Raw genomic sequence first — 25,975 nt, 5'->3', positions numbered from 1 at the left:
TGAACAAACAATCTCAGAGTTTTGAATTAACATCCATGTACCTGATTCATCAGAACTTTACAACTGAAACAGTTTCAATCTTCTCAGTTTAATAGGATAATACCACTTAGTTTTTCTGGGCTGAGAATCATTTTGCAACCAAGTTGATTACTCTGTCTAGCAAAATAAAAACATTTGCAATCATCTTAGCAACATTGTACTTCTGTTGGAAATAGACCTTTGATTGTAGAAACACAGCAAGATTTCTTGATGTGCAGACACGTTTACTAGATTACCCACCATATTACCCATTACAGAAGTAATAATTCTGAAAGAGAAATTCTGAGAAATATTATTTACATTAAACTTTAAACCTAGATGAGCTCTAGGTACCTAGAAGGAGCAAAAAGAAATGAAAGGAATAGTTATGCCATTAGAGGGCACTTTTGTAATCTTAGAAGAAAACTCTGTTATAGACTTGCTTACCCACAGCTTATTCTTAAGAATGTATTTTCCCTTACTTATTTAAAGTGACTAATTCTTAAGTTGAATGTTTAAGAACTTTTTTTGGTAGAGAAAAAAATTCTATAAAATTTCATCCTTTAAACAATGCTTACATAAAGCTTTAAACTTGAATCAGTGAATATAAATTGTAAAAACATACACAATATGTCTGCATAATAGTTTTTTGGTTAACTATATTCAATGCTCCTTTTAAATACATTTTGTTAGAAAAATTCTGCCCATAACCTGATCAAATTGAACAAATTATTAGGTTTCCCTAATAACTGAGTATGTTTTTTCCCCCAGCAGTAGATAAATGCTATTAGTAACATTCTGAAAACAATAATCCTATAGATATAAATTCCAGTGTCTGGATGAATCATTCTAACTTTTTTCCAGTTTTGTTAAAGAATGATTGACATACATCACTGTGTAAGTTTAAGGCATACAGCGCGATGGTTTGATTTACATACCTTGTGAAATGATAAGTTCAGTTAACACCCATCTTCTCCTGTAAGTACAATAAAAATAAAAGGAAGCATACTAATTTTAAACACTTTTCTGAAAAGTGTCTGTTTTTCCCATAACTGATGTACCAATTAGAATGGTTAAAACTGTTTCAGAAACAGAAAGTGTGGCCTGATAAAATTTAAGCTGTGGAAATATGATATTTGTATAAAGAAAGCAAAAGATAAAGTTTAGTCTATTCTCTGTGGGCGATTATCTAAATACAAATGTCTACCTGAGCCAGTAAAGTCAACAAGCCAGTAAAGTAACTTAACAAGTAAAAGCTTGGGGTCAAGACCTGGAAAGTGTTTGAGATTTTACCCTCCTTGCAAGCTAGCAAGTTAGCCTGCCATATTTTCATGGATGTTAGATGGCATGAGACTCCTGGGTCAGTGACAAAGGACTTTATTACTCAGAGTAATAGCAGGAGCCACAGATCCACAGCAGCATCATTTTCTGCCACTCGCTCCCTGGCCCCCGAATCTCACAGGATGATTCAAAGGGCACCTGTGGCACCAGTACATACAGTGGAGATTATTACAAGAGAGCAGCCCTGAGCTAAGGGAACTCAGGTTTTCATAATGGGTAATAATCACACCTGCTCTTGGCTCCAGAAGCGTTATCTTCAAGGCTATGAATTACACAAACATCCTTGAAAAGATGGTAATCTGGAACGAAAGCAGTCAATTCTTCTGCTTCCCACCTATGCACAGACAAGTACAGAGTCCCATGGAGAACTGTCTTTAACACTTACTCTGCATAAGCCTATCATCTGAAGTTGTTCACTTTACCTAGCATTACATCGCTAAGTAGCTGATGCTGAGGAATGTACAATAATCATATTTACCTTAAAGTCACTTCTGAGACTTTACATTCCTCATATTGTGTTGTAATCACTATGTGATCATACTCGTCCAAGCCTCAATTTGGTTATTTTTGAGGAGAGATAAAAATATTGCCTATACCATAGGGCTGTTGCTAACATTATATAATAGATATAAAGCACTTAGAAGAGTGCCTGGCATGCATCACATACACAGCAAAATTTATTAAAATTGTTCTTATTAATTTAAAATTCATCTCTTACAATTAGCTGATTTAATAAGAGAAAGTTCCTCCCATGGGCAGCTGAGGATGCTGGAAAAATTCCCACCAGTCATAACTAGCTAGCCATCTAACCCTGAGGCTGACCTAAATATCCCAGATATCCTGGGGCATTGGGCAGCTTGTCCTCCTCAGTTGTGTGCTGTTGACAGCTTTCAGGGCAAATACAGGGCTAATGAGAGAAGGCTGCCCTTGAGTGGTTCTAGGGCAAATACGCCTGAGTATCTCACACACAAGTGCTTCCCCGGCATGGAAGTCAAACTCTAACCATTTCTAAAGAGATGTATCTTGTTATCTGGACTCCTCTGCTACAGTTTCAGAGATGCCACTGAAAAGTAAACTGAATATATGTTGAAATAATGAGTATTTCTTTACAGGGTGTGTGCTAAATTACTTCAGTCGTATCCAACTCTTTGTGACCCTGTGGACTGTAGCCTGCCAGGCTACTCTGTCCCTGGGATTCTCCAGGCAAGAATACTGGAGTGGGGTGCCAGGCCCTCCTCCAGGGGATCTTGCTGACCCAGGGATCAAACCCATGTCTCTTATGTCTTCTGCATTGGCAGGCGGGTTCTTTATCAGGTTCTTTATCTTTGCCACCTCTTTTACAGGAGCAGCGTATCAAATCCCATTTGGATTTTACATTTGTTAGCTACAGAACAAAGGGCATCGGAAGGGGAGGGATTAGGTGTCATGAGTGGAGATTCCATTCAGTTTTCTCCACCATGTCCCTACTTATTTGGAATAGGTTCACTGAGTTTTGATTTTGATCTGCCAAGCCATCTTTCATAGATATAACATTTGTCTAAGTAAGTCACATGAGCTCCCATTAACACCCCCAGCCACACTTGGGAGCTCCCCTCCTTGACAGTCAGCTGGGTATCTGAGGAACAGATTATTTAATGAAACTTAAAGAGGGCTGGTTTTATTCCGAAAGTGAAAGTGAGGTCACTCAGTTGTGTCTGACTCTTTGTGACCCATGGACTGTAGTTGGCCAGGCTCCTCCATCCATGGGATTCTCCAGGCAAGAATACTGGAGTGGGTTGCCATTTCCTTCCCCAGGGGATCTTCCTGACCCGGGGATCGAACCCAGGTCTCCCACATTACAGGCAGACTCTTTACCGTCTGAGCCACCAGGGAATCTGCTAGCTATTTGGGAAGAGGATTTTAGTGCTCAGTCATTGTTCATTTTCAGATTTTAGAAAAACCTTCCATCCAAACCATTCATAAAATCGAGGTCCAGAATGTGAAGTGAATTGCCTAAGATTACATTTCTAATTAGGAGCTGAAACTAAAAAGCCAACTTTCTTAACGTTCAGTCATTCAGTGACATTGAATTTTCATTCAATCTCAATACAATTGAGAAATAAGGATGGGAAATAAGAACCTCTATTGCTTTCTTGAGAGAGATTATAGAGGATAAATGTTTGGGCTTTGCAGTCAGATTCTCCTGGGTTTACATCCTTTCTCTGCTTATGTTAAAGGAGGTTTATTCTTATACAAGACTAGTACATACTTATAAGGTTACTGTGAAGATTAAATGCAATAGTGCAGTTAATGGACTTAGCACCATGTTTTGCACATGCAGGTGGGTATGCTCAGTCATATCTGACCAACTCTTTGTGACCCTATGAACTGCAGCCTGCGAGGCTCCTCTATCCATAGGATTTTCCAGGCAAGAACATTGCAGTGGTTTGCCATTTCCTTCTCCAGGGGATCTCCCCGACCCAGGGATCAAACCCACATCTTCTGCATTGCAGGCGGATTCTTTACCTCTGAGCCACCAGGGATGCCTGTGTATTTTGCACACAATAACTCTTAAATACTGCAGATATTTTATATGGAAAATTACAGAGCAATGATAGATAACGACTTTTGAAAAAGCAAGTTACATGAACTTTCTGAGCAAGCAAGCTCACTGGGAAAAATTACTTTTCAAACTCTCATTTAAAAAAAGAAAAGCATATTCTCCTCAAAAAATATGTTCAGTTGTATGAATATATTTTTGGTAGCCCTCAAAGAAGGATAAAATTAAAATCAAGTGATGGTTTAAGTAGAAGTGACCTCATAGCTACAGCTATGAAAGATAAAGTCAAGTGATGGTTTAAGTAGAAGTGACCTCATAGCTATAGTAATGGCCTTTTAGAAACAAAACTGGCATTCAAATCATCTCAAGTTATCGTAAATATTTGCATTTGACTCTCACACTATTTAAAGTACTTCAATGTAAAAATAATATATTTCCCTAATGCTTGAATTCACTGATGTATGTTGTCAAAGAGATAAGGGAAAACAACTCCTTTCAGAGGTTTTTTCCTGAGGAAAACTGGCACCAAATCCTCAAAGGAAGCAAAGCCTTTCATAAGCACTTGATGTGAAAAGAAACTCACCTACCTGAAGCTTCCTGTTGGGAGAAGATGCAGAAGATGCATGCGGAAGAATATGCAGAAGATGGTGTCCTTGAAAACATCCCTCCAGCAAGGGGCCCTAAAGGGTGATCCATGACTGTTTATGTTTTTTTAATGGAAAGTCAGTGATTAATGCCAAAATGTAACTCAATGAAAACACTAGACTGGGATGGTAAATACATAACTCTGCCAGAGATTAAGGCAGATGACCTAACTATAGAACTTTCCAATGGTCTTTCTTGATTTGAAGTGGGAATCCAAGCTTGCTTTTTAATATGATGAAGGTTTATATATAAATGTTGTGTTTAAGAGTCTGGTAAATCTGTAATACTAGACACTGGCAAATAGCTCCCCTTGTGATTTTGGACAAATTGTTTCACCTATAAGAAAATTAAACTTACAATGTCTTAAAATCTCTGATTTATGAAAATTCGATTTGCGGACTAAGAATATTTCTATATATGTAGGATCCTTAGTCAAATTTTAAGGAAGAATAAAAATAACCATGCAGTGGTAATTTTCTGGCTCTCAATGGGTCTCTGTGATTTGTGTCAAATTTCAAGCTTTGAGGCAGTTGTATGGAGATATCTATAGTGACCACTTCTGCCATACTGAAGGGGAGATTTTCTGTCTCAATACCCAATGAAGTTAATGCACCAAGAGTTCTTGTGTTTCAAAATCTGTTTAGTATCTGAAATTCTGGTGAATTCATCATCAACTCGATGAAATGCTTTGAAAAACAAACCAGCAAAGTTGCCCTCAAGCTCATGTGTATGTATCCAAAGTACATAATACAGTTCTTTCTGTGGAAACCAAAATAGTGTTAACCATCAGAAAGTTTGCAAACTGCCCAAGTGTTTTGCCTATAGAATTAACATAAGCAATTATTTTTGTCGCCCCAGGATGGTGCCTCTCCACTGGTGTATGCTGTGGCTGCTGTTACCACTCAGCTCAAGGACCCAGAAGTTGCCTACTCGAGATGAGGAACTCTTTCAGATGCAAATTCGAGACAAGGCATTTTTTCATGATTCGTCAGTAATTCCAGATGGAGCTGAAATTAGCAGTTATCTCTTTAGAGACACACCTAAAAGGTATTCTCCCTGCAGTACTTCCTTTATCAATAAACTCAGAAAGGGTGTCTCTAAGAAAGAAAGTAAACGTTTAGACTTACTTAGTTTAGATGATTTGCAATCAATCTCTGAATGAAAGTGAAAGTGTTGGTCGCTCAGTCGTGTCTGAGTCTGTGTGACCCCATGGACTATAGCCCGCCAGGCTCCTCTGTCCATGGAATTCTCCAGGCAAGAATCCTGGAGTGGGTTGCTATTTCCTTCTCCAGGGAATCTTCCTGATCCAGGGATTGAACCTGGTTATCCTGCGTTGCAGGCAGATTCTTTACCATCTGAGGCACCAGGGAAGCCCAGTGTCTGAATAGTATTGTGTATTTTTCTCTAAGTAAGAAAAAAAGCCACCTCATGCGAAGAGTTGACTCATTGGAAAAGACTCTGATGCTGGGAGGGATTGGGGGCAGGAGGAGAAGGGGACGACAGAGGATGAGATGGCTGGATGGCGTCACCGACTCAATGGACGTGAGTCTGAGTGAATTCCGGGAGTTGGTGATGGACAGGGAGGCCTGGCGTGCTGCGATTCATGGGGTCGCAAAGAGTCGAACACGACTGAGCGACTGAACTGAACTGAAGGAAAAAAAAAAAATGGTAGTACCACTTCTAGTCACCAGGTAGCTCTTTGATTCTCACTGACTGTGATCTTTTGGGGGGAGAGAGCAGATTTTCTTTTCTTCTGGGTGGTAGGAAATTTCTAAGTATGACTCTGGAGGATAAATGAAATTATTTAATACATGTGATTCTTCAAGGGTTTACACTGTCTTATAAGGATATTTCTTTGATCAATATGATAGGGTTTTGAAAGCATCAAACCAAACAGTGATGAGAAGTGACTGCTCATTTATCTTCATACCAACATCAACAAATTGAGTTCATACCATGCTTCTAAATATTTTGACCTTTAAAAATTACATATAGATCATACAAATATATATATATCATATAAACTACATAATATTTAAAGATACTTATTTTGCAGTGCCCAAACTCCTCTTTATCATATTTCAAAAACAATTTCTCCTTTTAACTTGGGGCGCCTTGGTATTCTAAAGGATAATACTGTATGTCATCATCAACAATTCATTTTCCAAAGATTGAGGTATAGCAGATCATTAGGGCATTTTTCTCTTGTCACTTCAGTTTTGATTGACACAAAGAATGGAAGGTGGTTCTCTCCTTCCACTGAGTGGCAGAGTCATGTTGCCATCTGGACAGTCTGAATGAGAGTAAATAATAAGTTTACTTGTGACTGATGTGACCTGTTGTTTGGGTATCATTTCAGCACCACCTGAGTGAAATTATTCATTTTAATGAAGGTAATAGATTAGGAACTGATTTGTCAGTAATACATAAAATAATTATGGCTCTTTCAAGGACATTCATAAGAATAAGTAAAGGCACAAAATGCAAGGATAATTACACTGAAGGAACTTGGTGTCTTAGTATTTACAGAGATTTAGTCTGTGAAAACAGGGGAGGTCAGGGAAGGCAGTTCTAATGATTCAAATTAGTCTTAAATATCAGCTGAATTCATGCCAAACCATTTTGCTTTTTATATCCTTTTGTCTCTTGAAATTTTTGAGTGAATCCAAATTTTTCTTTAATGATTTCTTTGATTTCCCATATGGACTTGTACACTGCTTTGCAGCATTCTTGAAAAGACAGCATTCTTTATTATGTAATCATATCACTTAATCAAATAAATAGTTTTTCCTTGATCTTCCAGTCTCTTAAAAATTAAATAAGTTTTGGTTTTAAGAGCTGTCTTAAAATTACATTTTTTTCCTTTCAAGTAACAAGTTTTTATTATAAGACATTTCAGAACAACACATGCTCCTTTCCTCCCGTGTTTTCAGTCTTTTCATTTGTTCATTCTTTCAGTCTTTTCTTCTCCACAAACAATGATTGGAGACTTTGATATCTCCATTTGGATGTAATGTTAACTTGCACTAGTTAAAGAGTTGAAGCCACAGTCATTTCTAGAGCTAAAACATGTGACAGGAGATACGCATAGGCATTGTTGATATTACAGCTAAAGATGAAATTCCAGATAAAGTTTGGCAGCAAAGAACAGCAAAAGAAAACAGATTCATTAATTATTCTCATGTTTATACATAAATTCCAGAGTCTAAATGGTGCATGGAGTGTTTATCCCTCACTCCAGCATTATAATTTGGAGCATATTTATCACATTTCGGCCTCTCTCACTAGCCAGTGAATACCTGAAGCTCGTAAATCATATCCTATCGTCTCTGATCGCAGCTCCCTTCCACAAGTGTGCTGTGCCTGGTAGACAATGCATGTTTGTCAAATTGCTGAAGTTTATTCAGATTATCTTTTATCCCTAAATCATAAGTGTTTCCATATGAAAATGTTGACTTAGAGGGACTCCCTGAAGTTTTATACGTATAATGATTACCTTGTGGAATGCAGGCATTGTTTTCTTTATTATTGGTTGCTTATGGCCTGTATTCAAGTTACTAAGACACAGTTGCTTACTTTGGGAAACAAACTACTTTCTTGACTGAAATGAGAAGGATAATAAATGAACTTGCACATGGATTTCAGCACGGGTTAGCTCTGCTACCCACGTAAAAACCAAAAACAAAAGCAGAAAATTTTGAATACCTTTTATATTACATGATGCTAAAGAAATTATTTTGTCTTACCTAATTCTTTGTAATGTAGATAGGTTCAGTTGTATTTATGTGCTTAATATCACCTATGCAACCTGGCCAAAGGAACAAAACTCTACTGTCCAAATCTGACTGAACTGAAAATTAAACCATTTGACCCCCATCTTTATGGATGCTTAAGGTACATAAAATTTCCATACTGTGAACAATTCAATCATCTAGTTATTTTGCCTGGATGATTGTCTATCTTTATTCTAAACAAGTTGTTTTTACTTTTATAGGGGCCTCACTTTATTTGTCCTTCTACAGCCCTAAGTCCACCCTCCAATTCCTAATTCATCTTTGAATGGGGTGGAGGGGGACATATATTTCCATTCAGATTTTGTATCTTCAGGTAGATTCTAAGCATAGGTATCTTCAGGCTAGAATAAGGTGGGTGTTATGATTCTTCTGTTCTATTTATTCGTTTAGTAATTCATTAATTAAAAAGGTTTATTAAGACCTTCTGCATGCAGAAATCTGTGCTAAATGCTGGGAATAAAATGACATGGAAAATGAACCCTAAATGGGCCTTTGTGGGGAAAATGATAAATCAAATAATAATATAAATGTATGTTTATACATTACACAAATTAAACAGGTGCCCCAAGTGAAAAGTGTAGGACACTCAGAGTATGTGAGAGAACCTGAGCCACACCAGTAAGAGAAAGTGAAGTGAAGAAGTGACACAGAGTAAAGGCATGTACATTAACTATATTTCAATTAAAATTATTTACTTTTTCATTTATATTAGTAAGGACTAAAGGGTGTGTTTCAGGCAGAGAAAACATCCCAGTGGCTCAAAGATGGGATTGAGTCTGGAAAACAAAAGAAGCCCTACGTGGTCCAAGCACAGAAAGCAAAAGGGATAATGACATGACCGTGACATTGGCAGAGATCCCACCACTGAGGAATTTTCAGGCTCTCTGGCCAGTTAAGCACTTTTTTTCCGAAAGCAAAAAGCTAAACCTATTCATTAATTAACTGAACAAATATTTATGAAGAATTATTTTGTTCCCTAAGTTTTGAACCAAATGCTTTGCCCTCTTATAGTATGCATTCTAGTCAGGCGAGGTGGAAAATTAAAAAAAATAAACAAAGGCATAAGTAATACATCAGGTAGTGATATAAGTGCTTTGAAGAAAAGAGTAGGAGAACTTCACAAGTAGGAAGGTAATATCTTCTATAAAGAGTCAGAGTAGGTCTATGGTGAGATAGTGCTTGAGAAGGGAAGTGATGCAGTGACTGATCAAGTAAGATCAACAGCCAGAGGATGAGCATCTCAGGTGGTTGTCACTCAGTTGCTCAGTGGAGTCCTACTTTTTGTGACCCCATGGACTGCAGCACACCAGGCTTCCCTGTCCCTCACTATTTCCCAGAGTTTGCTCAAACCCACGTCCATCAAGTTGGTGATGTCATCCAACCATCTCATTCTCTTCTGTCCCCATTGCTTCCTGCCCTCAATCTTTCCCAGCATCAGGGTATTTTCCAATGAGTCAGTTCTTTGCATCAGGTGGCCAAAGTATTGGAGCTTCATCTTCATCATTGGTCCATCCAGTGAATATTCAGGTTAGTTTCCTTTAGAATTGACTGCTTTGATCTCCTTTTAGTCCAAGGGACTCTCAAGAGTTTTCTCCAACACCACAGTTCAAAAGCATCAATTCTTCAACACTCAGACTTCTTTTTGGACCAACTCACACATCTCAGGTGGAGGAACAGCAAGTAAGAGGCCCTGAGGCAATAGTGTGCCATAAATACTCCAAAGAGAGCAAGGAGCTGAGTAAAGAAGGGAATGGATGGAAGAGCCGAGTTTAGAGGGGTTGGGGACCCAGATCACGACAAGTTCTGTGGCTTTTTCTCTGAATGAAACAAGCTCTTGGGGGGCTTGTAGCAAGTGTGTTCAGATTTAGGCTTATAAGGATATCGCCTTCTGGAAGGAGATAAATAAACTGAGGAGCTCAAAGTAGAAGTAACACCATTCAGAAGGCTACTACAATGCTCAAGAAAGAAAAAACGATGACTTGGATCTGATGTTAACAGAGAAAGTGGAACAAAGTGATAGAGTCGCTATGTTTTCAAGACGAAGCCAAGAAATGTCTGCTGATTCAGTGTATGTGGAGTGGAAGAGAAAGAAAACATCAAGAATGACTCTAAAATGTTTGTCCTGAGTAACTGGAAGGTTAGGGTTGTCATTTACTGAGAAGAGACAAGAGAGGCTGATTGGGGGAGAGAATGAGAAGTTTGGATTAGACACCCTAAGTTTGAAATTTTCAGTATTATCTAGGAAAGGAAAAATGGCAAGAAGATTTGGTTTGGTCGCTAAGTTGTGTCCTATTCTTTGCAACCCCGTGGACTATAGCCCACCAGGCTCCTCTGTCCATGGAATTCTCCAGGCAAGAATACTGCAGCAGGTTGCTATTTCCTTCTCCAGGGGATCTTCCTGATCCAGGGATAGAACTTGGGTCTCCTGCATTGCAGGCAGATTCTTTACCAGCTGAGCCACCAGGGAAACTCAGAAGAAAATAGTTATTTCTAAAACTTAGTTAAGAATTCAGGCTGCGGCTTCCTTGGTGCCTCAGTGGCAAAGAACCTGCCTGCCAATGCAGGAGACAGGTGTTCGATCCCTGCTCCAGGAATATCCCACATGCCATGGAACAGCTAAGCTCGTGCGCCACAAGTACTGAGCCAGCGCTTTAGAGCCTGGGAGCTGCGACTGCTAAAGCCCGAGTGAGCTAAAGCTCAAGGCCATGCCCTGCAACAGGAGACTCAACCTCAGTGAGAAGCCTGTGCTCCTCAACAGACTGTGCTGCAACTAGGCAAAGACCACACACTGCAACAAAGACCTAGAGCAGACATAAATGCATTAATTCAATTATATGAGAAAAAAAGAATTCAGGCTGACAGTTTAAATTGGGGAACCATTAACATACAAGAGGTTAAAGCTGTGAGCCTGGGTGAGCTCACACAGGGCATGAGCATGGGTATAAAAGTGTTCTGACACGGGGCCTTGGCTCACCTGGCGGGCTAGAGATCAGGGAGGGGAGAGGAGCCACAAAGGAGGCTGACAGAGCCGACGGATGTGGGGGTCAGGCGGGAGAAGGTATTGGGCTGCATGTGGAGAGAACCAAAGGCAAGAGATACTGAGGAGGTACCATTCCTAGGAGGTGAAACCAGTGAGGAAACTACTGTTTCCTCCCTTGCAAGATTATGGGCTTTGAAAGATAAAGTAATCATCTAAATTATTCAAAATAAGAAGATATAGCATTGTTATACATAGGCAATATTTTTTTATTCTCCCTAAAAAGTTCTTTTGAGACCATCATTTTAAAAAATCTAAGGAGAATGTGTAGAGCAGAATGCTTTAATCTTTCAAAATGTTGTTTTAAAATCACTCAACTCTTATGACACGCTCAGTTGTGTCCAACTCTTTGTGACCCCAAGGACTGGAGTCCCCACATGGGACTTCTCTTGTCCATGGGACTCTCCAGGCAAGAATAATGGAGTGAGTAGCCATTCCCTAGCTAGAGAATCTTCCCAACCCAGAGATTATAACCCAAGTCTCCTGCACTGCAGGCAGATTCTTTACCATCTGAGTCACCAGGGAAGTCCAACTTTTAAAATCACTAGGTTATTTACATTAACAGAAAATCTTAGTGATAGAGAAACGTGTCTTTCCACTGACTAACACAGTAATCTTTACCTTTTAAAAATATTTCTCAAATGGTGATTAGATACCTCTCTCCAAAAAGATATGGAATAGTCAAGCTGTGAGTAAAAGTCACTAATGTAAAAACCTGATGCGAAGAGCTGGCTTATTGGAAAAGACCTTGATGCTGGGAAAGATTGAAGTCAAAAGCCGGGGGCAGCAGTGAATAAGGTGGTTAGAAAGCATCACTGACTCAATGGACATGAATTTGAGCAAACTCCAGGAGATGGTAAAGGACAGGGGAGCCTGGCATGCTGCAGTTCATGGGGTCACAAAGAGTCGCACATGACTGATCGACTAAGCAACAGAACAACATCAACAATGTAAAAACATGATGATAGTGTTATTTTGCTAGAGATCAACATCCATTCTAGAAAGGGATAGCTGTAAAAATGATCTTTTGGAATAGTTAGTGCCTTAGAGTGCCCTCTATATCTTATAAATTTATCACTAAATTTATGGAAAATGCAGTACCTGTAGGGTAATGTCCCTGGAAATTCCTTTGTTGTGACTTACATTGCACTGGCAGGGCCTGGGCTAAATAACACCCCCAAACTGGGTTAATTGTTTATTCTTAACCCAAGTAACATGCAATCAACACATTTTGGTTCAACATCTAATTATGTCATACCATGTTGATGGTAAATCTGGTTGCAGAACTTTGGGCTATGGACTTCCACAAATAATGCTGAAAGTATCATGATTTGTGTCAGATAGCCAGTTTGATTTTCTGTTAAATGAACACAAATTAAACCAAGTGATTTTTCCAGTACTCTTAGTTGTTCAGTGTCAGGACAAGCTGTCTGAAGTGGTCCACTCTCACACAGGTATTTCTTTGTGGTTGAAGAGGACAACACTCCATTGTCCGTCACAGTGACGCCCTGCGATGCACCCTTAGAGTGGAAGCTGAGCCTCCAGGAACTGCCAGAGGAGGCAAGCGGGGAAGGCTCAGGTGAGTACCCCGACAGATCTGGTCCCAGACCTCTGGATAGATGGATGGCTGAAAGACATGAGACATATAGCCTTCTCTTCATAAGACAGAACAGCATGGATGCATAGGAGAAGTTGGGCATTGAGGAAGGAGATGTGGGAAATGGGGATGACATCAGATGACCATGATTTGGTAAAAAAAAAAAAAAAGACTGAGACAGGTGTGGGGACTGAAGGTGCAGGGAAAGGCAAGAGGTTCGGATTAGCTTCCCTGGCTGTGGTTTGCAGTCCTGCCTGAACCTTGGAATCACCAGTGGGGCTTTAGATGCTGGATCCTGCCTCAGAGGTTGTGATTTAAATGCCTTGGTGTGTGATCTGGACATTGGTGTGTTAAAAGCCCCTATAGGTGATTTTAATATGCAACCAGGATGAGAGTATCTGATCTCTAGGGAGTAAAGGGTAGATAGGAAGAGAGAACAGAAGGGCATTTAGCACCACCTGAAAGTCCAGGATGAAAAGAAAGTCAGAAGGAGGAGTCGGTTAGGCATTTAAGGAAAATTCAGATGATGGAAAGCAAATAACGAGATACAAAGAAATAAGTAGAGTCTGTCTGAGGCCCTGGGTTGATGCTGCCCACGGCTCCCCCCAACCCTCACCCCCACTTAAGGGGCAAAGGCATCCTAGCTTTAAGTAAGGCTTGAGATTGATGGTGTGACAGGATGTTAGCAAGCTGGATATTTACAGTGATGGGGGAACTGTAATTAGGAAAATATTGAAACAGCATATGGGGAACGATGAGACAGAAAAGGAATAGTCATGTGACGATTGTGTTCATCACATGGTTTAGGACTATGAAATTCTACATACCTCACTCTCAACCTGTGCTCGGTTGGGAAAGATCTACTTGCTCTGGCTATGCAGTCATTTTCTGGGTCCTCTCACATATGTGCACACTGATATCTGTGTGATATCTGATAACAAAAATAAAGAAAACATTTTAGTTTCAATGCTTTCCCTTCATTCCTCCTGGGCAAGTGTTCTACACACTGAAAATTATATCCTCTTACTGGTGGTTTATAATCTAACTCTAATGAGACTGTCTGGTCCTACAAATAAAAGTGAAATTAGTTAAATGGCTAGCCATCCAAGTGCAAACTGGTAGAATCTTTTTGGTAAGCAGATTGACAGTAGGGATTAGTCTCTAAGAGGTTTGCAGCCTCTGACCTAAAAATTCCACTAATTGGAGTCTACTCTGAAGAAATCATTTAAAATCAGAAAGCCTTACATATATAAGAGCATTATTATAATGCTCAAAAGTTAACCAACTGTATTATTTCTATTATATAATAATAAATGAGAAAAAAGGGAGGTTTCTCTGGGTACCTATATACATGATAATAAATGTTATAAAGTTACAGAGAAAAATGGAATAGTGTCAATTGCATGAAACATGTAGAAGAAAACCTGATAGAAATCAAACTATTAAAAAAAAAAAAATCAAACTATTAATAAAGGACTGTCTCCAGATCATATATTAATGGATAGTCTTTTTATCTTCTTGTATCTCCCAGTTTTCTACAGGAACATGTATTCTTTTTATAATGGATAAAAACTAAATTGAATTGTTACAAACACCATTTAAGGTTGTGCATATGTACTGACGTGTAGCCTGTGCCTCTTTTGTGTCTTTTAGGTGATCCTGAGCCTCTAGATCAGCAGAAGCAGCAGATCATTAATGAGGAAGGCACGGAGCTATTCTCCTACAAAGGCAACGACGTGGAGTATTTCATATCTTCTAGTTCTCCGTCTGGTTTATATCAGTTGGAGCTTCTTTCAACAGAGAAAGACACGCATTTCAAAGTCTATGCCACCACAACTCCAGAGTCTGACCAGCCCTACCCTGAACTGCCTTACGACCCGCGAGTTGATGTCACGTCCCTGGGACGCACCACTGTCACCTTGGCTTGGAAGCCGAGCCCCACCGCCTCAGTGCTGAAGCAGCCCATTCAGTACTGTGTGGTCGTCAGCAGAGAGCACAACTTTAAAAGTCTCTGCGCGGTGGAAGCCAAGCTGAGTGCGGACGACGCTTTCATGATGGCCCCCAAACCCGGCCTGGACTTCAGCCCTTTTGACTTTGCCCACTTCGGGTTTGCTTCCGAGAACTCAGCTAAAGAGCGCAGCTTCCTGACGAAGCCTTCCCCCAAATTAGGGCGGCATGCTCACTCGAGGCCCAAGGCGGACATTCAGAAGGTCTGCATAGGAAACAAGAACATCTTCACCGTCTCCGATCTGAAACCCGACACGCAGTACTACTTTGACGTCTTCGTGGCTAACAGCGACAGCAACATGAGCACAGCTTACCTGGGTACCTTTGCCAGGACCAAGGAGGAAGCCAAACAGAAGACGGTGGAGCTGAAGGACGGGAAAGTCACCGATGTGTTCGTTAAAAGGAAGGGGGCAAAGTTTCTACGGTTTGCCCCAGTCCCGTCTCACCAGAAGGTCACCTTCTTCGTTCACTCTTGTCTGGACGCCGTCCAAATCCAAGTGAGAAGAGATGGGAAGCTCCTTTTGTCTCAGAATGTGGAAGGCATTCGGCAGTTTCAGCTGAGAGGAAAACCAAAAGCCAAATATCTCATCAGACTGAAGGGAAACAAGAAGGGCGCGTCTATGCTGAAAATACTGGCTACCACCCGGCCCAGTAAGCAGTCGTTTCCCTCTCTTCCTGAAGACAGGCGCATCAAAGCTTTCGACAAGCTCCGCACCTGTTCTTCGGTCACGGTGGCTTGGCTAGGCACCCAGGAAAGGAACAAGTTTTGCATCTACAAAAAGGAAGTGGATGATAATTACAATGAAGACCAGAAGAAAAGAGAGCAAAACCAATGCCTGGGCCCAGATACCAGGAAGAAATCAGAGAAGGTCCTCTGTAAATATTTCCACAGTCAGAATCTGCAAAAAGCAGTGACCACAGAAACAATTAAAGGTCTTCAGCCTGGAAAATCTTACCTGCTGGATGTTTACGTCACAGGACATGGAGGGCACTCTGTGAAGTATCAGAGTAAAGTGGTGAAAACCAGAAAGGTCTGTTAGTCACCTCGTATGGAGATGCATCACGTAGAACTTCAGGAGAGACAGAGTCACGTTAAGCAGAAACTGACTACTGCTCCCCCAGCTAAGAGAAGTTGTGACCTATACTTGTACTACGGAAGGAAGGATATCAACGGGTGTGTGTTGGAGTTTATGTAACTAATTGCTGGAGGAGCCTTGTTTGAGTGTGCCCCAGTGGTACCGCGTGTGTGTCTGATGTCCGCTGATGTCAGAGAGGACGTCTTGAAGGAACTGCCATCCCTTGCTTTGACCACTGCATGGACTGCTTCTAAATTATTTTATTACCTAAAAATTTAAAATATGCCATTCATTGCACACAGCCACAAATGAAAATCATTCCTCTCAATAGATGCTAGGATATATATATATAAATATATATATATATAAATTATTTTATAAAGTCTTGTTTCAAATGTCAGTGTTTCTATGATTGTAAACTATTCAATTCTTTTCCTGTTAAAGTACAGATCTAAGTATATTGAGTGGACAGCTCTTTAGTCAGTTATATTGTTATTGTAAATTCTTATCTGTTAAGTAAAATGTTTAAATACTATATGTATCTCATGTACAAAGTTGACATACATTATATTCATGTATATAAAATTAAAGATATTAGATTATATACTGATCATTTTCCCAAGTAGCAACCTCGGTGTATTCAATTTCCATTCTGTCCCCAAAACTGCGCCTTTTTATAATTTGGCACCAGATTTGACTTTTTTCTAACAGAAGGCATGCTGCATCTCTCTAAACTTACTGTGGCATTAGAGAGTTACTGCAATTTGTATTTTGATTTTGAATAGGAGCTAGCTGTTGAGACTTGAAAGCACGCCAATGGACTTAAAAGGACAAGCCCCGAATACTATAGCTCGAGAAGTATTCCTTAATGACCTGAAATAGAAAAAAAAACTTCTATTTTAAAAATAAGCATCTCTTTTAAGTACAAAATTTGGGATATGACAAAATTTTCCAACTGCTTGAATGTTAGCAAAATAACTGTTTTGATTTCTAGTGGAAGCAGCGGAGCAACCATCAATTAGGACTATAATGAGAAAACTAGAAGTTATCAGTGGTCTCATACTTTTAGCTTTGATTGTTCACGAATCTTTAAGAAGTAATTTAGATATAAGGTAAAATGTAGGCAAATCATAATAGAAATCATTCATCAAAAATTCTGCGCAAGGAGCAGTTTTAGATAGTTTAACTCTGCACAGGTTCTCCACAGGTTCTACACATGAGGTGTCATGAGAACTTTGAAGGATTCGCAAGAGTCTGGGATTTAAGTCAACTAGGCTGTGTGGCTTCAAGTACACCTGTTACCTCCCATTGTCCCTCTTTCCTGTTTATAAAATTAGGTGTGGCAGATTTGGATAAGATGATGAACTATAGGATACCTTCTACAATATGACGTTGTCTTTTGTAGAATTCTGTGATTCTAAATTACAAAATGTTTCTGTAACTACAAGGGGGACAGGTGTAATTCCTTAGCCACAACCTTTCACCTCCGTGCTGGACTTCCTTTCCCATGGTGGGCATGCATGAGCAGCATTCCTGTGTGTACAGAATCACTGTGGCTTGGGGAGTGTAAGTGGTGGTCTTTATGAAAAGACCTCCTTAGCAGAGAATATCCCCCCTAAAAATGTGTCCTCTAATTCGTGAGTGTTAAGGTATCAAAACAAAATGTACCATATTTGTATGAAACAGTTTGACAACTGAAATAACTTTTGAAAAGGAAGAAAGAACATGTCCCCAATGGCTAGTAACTAACCAAGAACTTTAAAACTTTAAAACTGAAAGAACTTTAAAACTGACACTGTCTCAGAGACGTTCTATCCTGAGTTATAAATTCAGTGCCTTTGGAAGGAGAATCAGCTTTCTCATAATATTCACAACTATGTTATTATAAAGCAATGTGCTAAATGGGACCACAGTGAATCCAAGAGTTATTGTAGCTTCTGAAGGTGATGGACTTAATTCTCAGATATTGCTAAAGGCCTGGGAACCGGACCAAGTCAATTTAACCAAGCCTTTACTTTTCAGCCAGCTGGAATGGTGGTTTCTATATAGTCTGGATATATCAGAAAATTCTTTCATGGTCCCAGAGAAATTTGCCTTTTAAAAATTACAGGAAAATTAAATACACATTGTGAAACTTCTTTCACTCATAAAGGAAGAGAGCAACCTATTAAAAATAAAGCTCTCTTATTTCCTGATGTGTTTAGATTTTAGGAGCATTCAGGTGAACTCAGGACAAGAAAGGAAAATTTATTCTTAATTAATAAAAGAACTAGAACATAGCTAATATGAAAGCACTGTCTTTTCTCCATTAAGCTCTAGAATAGCTGTATTGAGCATAGGGCATTTAGAATCCCAAGAACAGCCATAATACCATGGAGGAGACGGGATCTTTGAGAATATTTCATTCAAGTTCAGTATCTTTATTTTTTAGGCTCAAAAATAAATTGAAGACCAGAGAAATGAAAAGAAATTTCTCATAGTCAAAACAAGTAAGTAGTGGAATTGCTTCAACTCCAAAATGCTTACTAGAATATAAATCACCGATTCTTGGGGGGAAAAGTCATTTAAGGATCATTTTCCAAAAGGAAATAAAAATTTTTTCGTATTTATGATTTCAAAGCCACTTGTTTTTACAGACCATTTCAAATTTCCTTAAGAATATGTGTGTAACCTTAACTGACAACTTCAAACTTGTAAAAAAAAATACTGTTATTTTTAGAAACAAAGTATTCTAATCTAGGTTTACATGTGCACACAAACAAAGGCTGTAACATCATTAGTCAATTGTTTTAACCTAAAACTATTTAGAATCTATTTTTAAAAAGTACATAGCAGGTGATTTTCCTAGTTAAAATACTTTATAATCAATGTTTAGATTAATTTTTAAAACATTAATCAAAGGATTACTGCTGGAAAGGACATATGCATTGCTTATTTTAGTTCCTAAGAATAAACTTGAAAAAGTTATGATTTTATACCCTGAAAAGCCAAATGAAGAGTGACTTCAAGTAAAAAATCACTTAGAGGAACTTTAGAGTTTGAAACAGGTTTTAATGGTTCTGAATAGTTCATCTTCAATGAAAACACGGACACACAAGTTTTAAATACAATTCAAGGAATCTGTTTGACCGGAAACAAATTGGGATCTCTTCCAACACTTTACTAACACCTCTTAGAGATCATCTGGTTCAACTCATTATGTAGATGAGGGTGTTGAGGTCAAACCGAGACCAGACTCCAGATCCCTGCACTCTCCATTTGATGATCACCCAGTGCGTTGTAAGCACGTCTTCACAAGGCATGCAACAGCTTACCCAGACTACACGCTTTTGCCTCTCTTCACTGACTGGCTTCAGAATAAAACTAGCATCTAACTCGAGGAGCAAGGCCATTTGGAGCATCTCCATACACTTCCTTTCCCACTGAGATAGAGTGCAATGGAGGTAAAGTCAGCTGGGAAGTCGCTTTGGGTCCTCCCCCAGGACCAAGCAGAGTGACCGTGGCCAGATTTCAGCTGTCCTTTGTTTGAAGTTGTCTGGGGGACCTGGGAGACATCGGGGCACACTCATCATTGTGTTTCTCCCAGAGAGTTTTGGCCAGAAAAATATGCAATGGCTTGGGATTTGGGTATCTGTTATTGTTTTGAAGGTGGGAAATGGGAGAGACGAGAGGAGAGAGAGGAAATGGCATGTGAAGGGAAATATGTTGTTGTTTAGTTGCTAAGTCGTGTTTGACTTTTTTGTGACTCATGGACGATAGCCTGCCAGGCTCCTCTGCCCATGGAATTTTCCAGGCAACAATACTGGAGTGGGTTGCCATTCCCTCCTCCAAGGGATCTTCCCAACCCAGGGATCAGCCCACATCTCCTGCATCTCCTGCATTAACTGGTGGATTCTTTACCAATGAGCCACCAGGTAAGCCTTCCAGAAGAGTATAGTTTTTCTGTACTTTTCTTTCTCTAACTGGCTTGAGATATCAAGGAAAGTGAGAGAGCTAACATAGCTTAATTTTATTAAGAATTTGGATTCTGTCCAACACAGAACCTGACACTAGAAAATGTGACTTAGATCACCACCCACTCTATTAAAATCGCATCACACTATTTGCTAGGAATGATTGATCATGTATCTGGGTAAGATGTCCTTCATTTCTATTTATTTGCATTCCTCTTCCTCCATCTTTGAGAACTAAATTTAGTAATCAAAGTTTAGAGATGAAGTTACTTAGAATGACTTTTCATATCCACCCTGATACCTCTTTCAGATATTTTCTAATATTCTTTTAAAGTATAAAAGAAATTGAAGGCTATCAATCACCATCATGGGAAAATAGTTGGTTCCAAGGCACTAGTTATGTTTCTATGTTGTCTTTATCCAAATACTGATGAAGATCGTGTGGCATCAAGTGTTAGAGGGGAGGAGATTCATACAAGATGAGACACTTGAGTCCTTGGAAAGAATTCCTTCAAAAACAGAAACAAGAATGAATGTAACACCTCATCCCATTGCTCTACAGGAGAGAATTTTCAGAAAAGTGTAAGGTTTTCTGTAAACTTTTAGAAACTTACAGGCTAGAAATTTTGAAGGAGAAGCACGTCAAGCAGCCTCCCAGGATGTGGACATGTCCCGAGACTTCAGAATTTGAAATAATTTTATAAATTGAGACTAATGTGTAAAACAGAGAAGTCACAGAATATGGGTTCTTGTTATGCGTGATGAGATCCAGATAGAACAGTTAAAAAAAAGCCATCTTACAACTATTAATAAGAGAAGCGATGAATGCATTGTTTTGTTTTTGAGTCCAGTATTATTGTCAGAAACTGGTGAGCTTTAGGAAGCAAAATGTTTCCAGTCTCTCTCTTCTTGTGTAAATACTGCCAAGATTAATAGCCAGTCAAATGACTATTGGAAAGGAGCAAATGTCCATTTCTGGTCGATAGTTAGCCCTTGGTGTAATCTTCCTACATTGCATAAATATGGCAGCACAGAATAACAAAAACAATTATTTTAAGATACACTTGACAAGATCCTTAAATGTGCATATTTAGTTATAACTTGGACAGGATTTTGCTTCTGAGAAAAATCATTTGTGATAAACAGAACCAAGTATATTAATACATAGCAGTGTTAGAGGTTTGACTGTTCAGTCTTGTCTCTTCCTATAAAATGAACTTAGAGCTGTTAAAGAAAGTTAACATATAGCTACTTTTACCATGCAGGCTGTAAAAGTTCCCCAATGCCAAAGCAACAAGCAGTTTTTGGAAGCCATTTGTTACCCTCAAAAGCCACAGTGATGTCTCATAGGCCTCTGCCTTTATTTGACCAATTTTGTGCCCTTCTGTAGATCCCTATGACAAAAATAAGCAGACTGTGGCTGGACCATTAAGAGTTATAAGAACCGATATAGTTTTCTGTGTTAGCAATTTGCTAAGAGCAACTGGTATAGTCAAAAATACAGCCTATTTCCAGTGGCTGTGTTTCCATGTATCAGCGGCCACAAGTGGCCTTAGTGACGGTTAAGGCTTCCTGGTGCTTCTGAACAGAGTAAGAACTTGACTTGAGACTGGTAAGGAGGCAATTGAAACAACTGAGAGAGATCAATTAATATACATATTTTTTAAAAAACAAAATTCAACCAATTTTACTATGGTAATATATTATTTTAAAAACATGTTTTTAAAAATAAATAAACAGACTCTTTTAGCTATTTTTAATGGCAGTATTGAATATCTCCTTCCTGCTGAATAAAGCTTGCCATTCTTCCTTAAATGAAGAGGCCAAGAGCTAAATTACAGGTTGCCCAATTTTGCTTTTTTTCCGTCATGCACATGATCATGGGTTCTCTTGGCTTACCCATGGGTGATCTTCAGGTTTGGGAATAGATGACACAGATATGAAAGCAGGGTAAGATCTCAACACTTAAATTTAAATTACTTGCATTTTGTGCAAGTTCTGTTGACTAATGGGAGAGAGCTGGACTTCAAATACAGCTGTGTCTGCGCAAACTTGACCACTTTGAATACTGAAGTCTGGTTCCTCTGCCAACTCCATGGGCAAGAAATTCCGGAGGCCTGAATTGAAATGTGCAGATAAATACTCAGTGCTGGGGTTCTTGGTGCCAAAGCACACAGAATACTTACGTCTGCTATGGAAATCTTGGAAGAACAGAACTTCTGTTTTTAATATCTCTGAGGATTTAGAACAGTTCTTAGACGACTTATTACCTTTCATAAAACTGACTCCTCCTTTAAAAGTCTCTTGGTGGCTTACCTATATTAAAAAGAGGAAAAGAATACTTTTTGATTCCACTGAGTTTTCTCTTCTCTATTGAATTTAAACAAGCTAATAAGAGAAAGGACAGCAGAGGAAAGAGTGTAGAAATGGGACTTCAGATGTGTGGGTTTTTTTTAACTTCTGTGGTCTTAAGCTTTCTCATTTGTCAAATGAGAAGGGTGATGATCTCTAAGATTCCTTTTGGAAAAGCAGGGAAACTAACAACCTTTAAGCTCCTACTGAGTGCCAGGCATGTGAAATACAATTACTTAATCCCCATAACAACCCTGAGATGAAGACATTATTGTATTTCCCTTGAACAGACAAAGAACAAAGAAATTGCATAATGTGCTCAAGGTCACAAAGTGAATAAAAACTGGATACACCTCTAGCTCCAACTGTATGCATCCTTCTATTTCCATCTGTGTGGTGTGAGCTCTATACTTATTAGTGAACTTATAGAATAGAATACAAGGAGGAGAAAATTCATAAACATGGGGAAAGCTTAAATGTATTTAAAGGCTAGCCTGGACATTTATCAACAAATTATCTTTGACATGGATACATATGAAGAGCTAGAGACAGAAGAGAAATAACACACAAGGATCTCTAGGTTCCTCTTCCTGTGTAGAATTTCTCCATTTAAGGATGTCTTATGCTATATCACAACCTTTCTTGGTGTTTGTTTCTGTATCTCATTATACAGAACTTGCTGTAATGCTTACATATGATAAAATGTGTCTGTAATGTGAGACCAATAAACCCTTATTTTGTGTTTTAGCATATAGAATTGTCTGTGGTTGTTTGGGCTTTTGTACATATTCTCTTTCTTTTGTTATGGTTTTTTTTTAAATTTTAATTGGAGGATAATTACAATGTTGTATTAGTGTCTTCGGTATAACAACGTGAATTAGCTCTAAGTGTACACAGGTTCCGTCCCCCTAGAGCCTCTCTCCCGCCCCTACCCCCATCTCACCCTTCTAGGCTGCCATGGAGCTCCAGGCTGAGCCCCTTGTGCTGAACAGCAGCTTCCCCCTAGCTATCTATTCCTCAATTGCAATGTATGTATTTCAGTGCTCTGCTCATGGGAGATATTTACTGGGCCGTTATTATGTGCAGGGCCCTGAGCTGAGTCATAATGTGATAATCCACAGGGCAATCTTCTGAGGTCGATATTTTCCATGTTTTACTGATGAAGAAACCAGGTGTCAGAGAGGTTAGGTAACTCCCCTGATATCACACAGCTGATAAGGAGCACAGCCCACAATCAGACCCAGGGCTATAAATAATGCCAACGTGAGAAGAGGCAATTCTCACTTCCTGCCTTTGGGAGAGAACTCCTGATTGTGCTTTGCCAGGAATCCACTGGCACAAATTTACTTTTAAAGTTTGCTGGACTTGTGCTCATTCTACTAAGGACTTGCTTTATTGGCACATTGAGTATTTGCTGACAGTCTCCTGATTCACTTCTTTATGCCTTGGCTCCCATATAAGTTTTTCCTACGTACTTGGCATTTAAGAAGCTCACACAGCCACCACTATAGTCTCAGTTTGGAAGCTGGTGAACTCTGTGTCCTGCCTGGGGAAACGGCACCTGATAAGAAGATTCCAGAATCACCTTTGGGGTCGGTGAGTTAGCTGATATGGCTTCCTTGGTTGAACTCTTTTCTAGACAGTGCCAGGAAGAGATGAGGGCTCTGTTGCCCCTTTAGCCCCTCCCTCATTTAAAAAAAAATTTTTTTTTTCTAATTGCTAAGGTAGGGTTTGTTATAAAAAATAAAACACGACCTAAAAACTTTCTAAAACATAACTTGAAACTTCACTCTAATTCTATTCCCCCCAAAAAACTATTTTTAACAATTCTTAGTTTACATTGATTTGCATTCCAATACTTTTTCCTTCCCTGTATATAAACTAATATTACTACCATTCATTTTTATCAAATATGGGATTGTACTAAACAGACAAGTTTTGCAACTGGCTTTTTTCATTGAACTTGGTATTTGGGCCCACATTCTGTGTCAACTTGAGCTCATTCTTGGTTTTTTTTTAAGTTTTAGCCATATTTTTATTTATTTCAACATACCAAAATTATTATCATTTCAAGTGAAATTAATTTTTACAACTGAAATTCTGTACATTCTTTATATCATACCCAGCTCGGAAATTCAGCGTGTCTGTTACTCTTAGCGCACCTCGGTTAGGGCTTACCACTTTTCAAGCACACAATAGCCATCTGCACAAATCTCCATCATATTTGCACAGAACCACACCTCTCCTGCATCATGCTTGTAGCGCATCTGCAACTACATCTACAGTTTCTCTGCCAAACCTTCCACATCATCTGCAAACACAGCCACAGGTCAGGGACCCACCCTTATCGATCTCATTTTTTTTTTCTGAATTGGAGTATAGTTGCTTTACAATGCTGTGTTAGTTTCTGTTGTATAACAAAGTGAATCAGCTCTACGCATACATGTATCCCCTTTCTATTGGGCCTCCCTCCCTCCCGCTCCACCCCCACTCACCAATCGAAGTTACCACAGAGCACCACGCTGAGCTCCCTGTGCTCAACAGCGGCTTCCACTAGCTCTCTATTTTACATAAAGACATGACTGAAGCGACTTAGCAGCAGCAGCAGCAGCAGCAGTATACATACAGGAGAAGGCGATGGAACCCCACTCCAGTATTCTTGCCTGGAAAATCCCATGGACGGAGGAGCCTGATAGGCTCTAGTCCATGGGGTCATGAAGAGTCGGACACGACTGAGCGACTTCCCTTTCACTTTTCACTTTCATGCATTGAAGAAGGAAATGGCAACCCACCCCAGTGTTCTTGCCTGGAGAATCCCAGGGACAGGGGAACCTGGTGGGCTGCCATCTATGGGGTCACACAGAGTCAGACACGACTGAAGTGACTTAGCAGCAGCAGCAATATACATACGGGGGATTCCCTGGTGGCTCAGATGGTAAAGCATCTGCCCGCAATGCAAGACCCAGGTTCTATCCCTGGGTCGGAAAGATCCCCTAGAGAAGGACATGGCAACCCACTCCAGTACTCTTGCTGGAAAATTCCAGGGATGGAGGAGCCTGTTAGGCTACAGTCCACGGGAATGCAAAGAGTGGGACACAGCTGAGCAACTTCACTTCACTCACATGCGGGGCTTCCCTGGTGGCTCAGCAATAAAGAATCTGTCTGCAGTGAAGGAGATTCAGGTTTGATCCCTGGGCCAGGAAGATCCCCTGGAGTAGGAAATGGCAGCCCACTCCAATATTCTTGCCTGGGAAATCCCACAGACAGAGGAGCCTGCAGGGCTACAGCTCATGGGGTCGCCAAGAGTTGGACACAACTTAGTGACGAAATCAACACTACCACATACTTCAGTGCTCCTCTCCCAACTCGCCCACCCTCCCCTTCCGCCCCTGTGTCCACATGCCTACCCTTCACATCTGCGTCTCCATTCCTGCCTGTGGATGCACCCAGAGTTTGTCATGCAGAGTGAAGTAAGCCAGAAAGAGAAGCAGAACTATTGTATATTAACGCTGTATGTACAATCTAGAAAAATGGTACTGATCTCGTTCTTCTTTAAACATTGGTTCTTCCCAGACATTCTCCTCAGATGTGTGAAATGTGTATCAATCTGAACACA

General features: G+C 39.7%; 1 protein-coding gene across 1 annotated transcript in view; it reads left to right on the top strand.

The window, feature by feature from the left end:
- Window positions 1–23,106, top strand: part of NDNF (neuron derived neurotrophic factor) — a 50,781-nt gene extending 27,675 nt beyond the window's left edge. Inside the window, exons 2-4 of the mRNA XM_070371922.1 lie at window positions 5,402–5,590; window positions 12,829–12,953; window positions 14,625–23,106. Coding sequence (XP_070228023.1) covers window positions 5,402–5,590; window positions 12,829–12,953; window positions 14,625–16,018 — 1,708 coding nt within the window. The 3' untranslated portion in view covers window positions 16,019–23,106. The remainder of the gene's footprint in view (window positions 1–5,401; window positions 5,591–12,828; window positions 12,954–14,624) is intronic.
- Window positions 23,107–25,975: the final 2,869 nt, after the last annotated feature.

This window comes from Bos mutus, chromosome 6 (assembly GCF_027580195.1).
Source record: "Bos mutus isolate GX-2022 chromosome 6, NWIPB_WYAK_1.1, whole genome shotgun sequence".
In the NCBI taxonomy this organism is placed as follows: domain Eukaryota; kingdom Metazoa; phylum Chordata; class Mammalia; order Artiodactyla; family Bovidae; genus Bos; species Bos mutus.
Note: the sequence above shows the minus strand (reverse complement) of the source record. Positions and strands in the feature narration are given on the sequence as shown.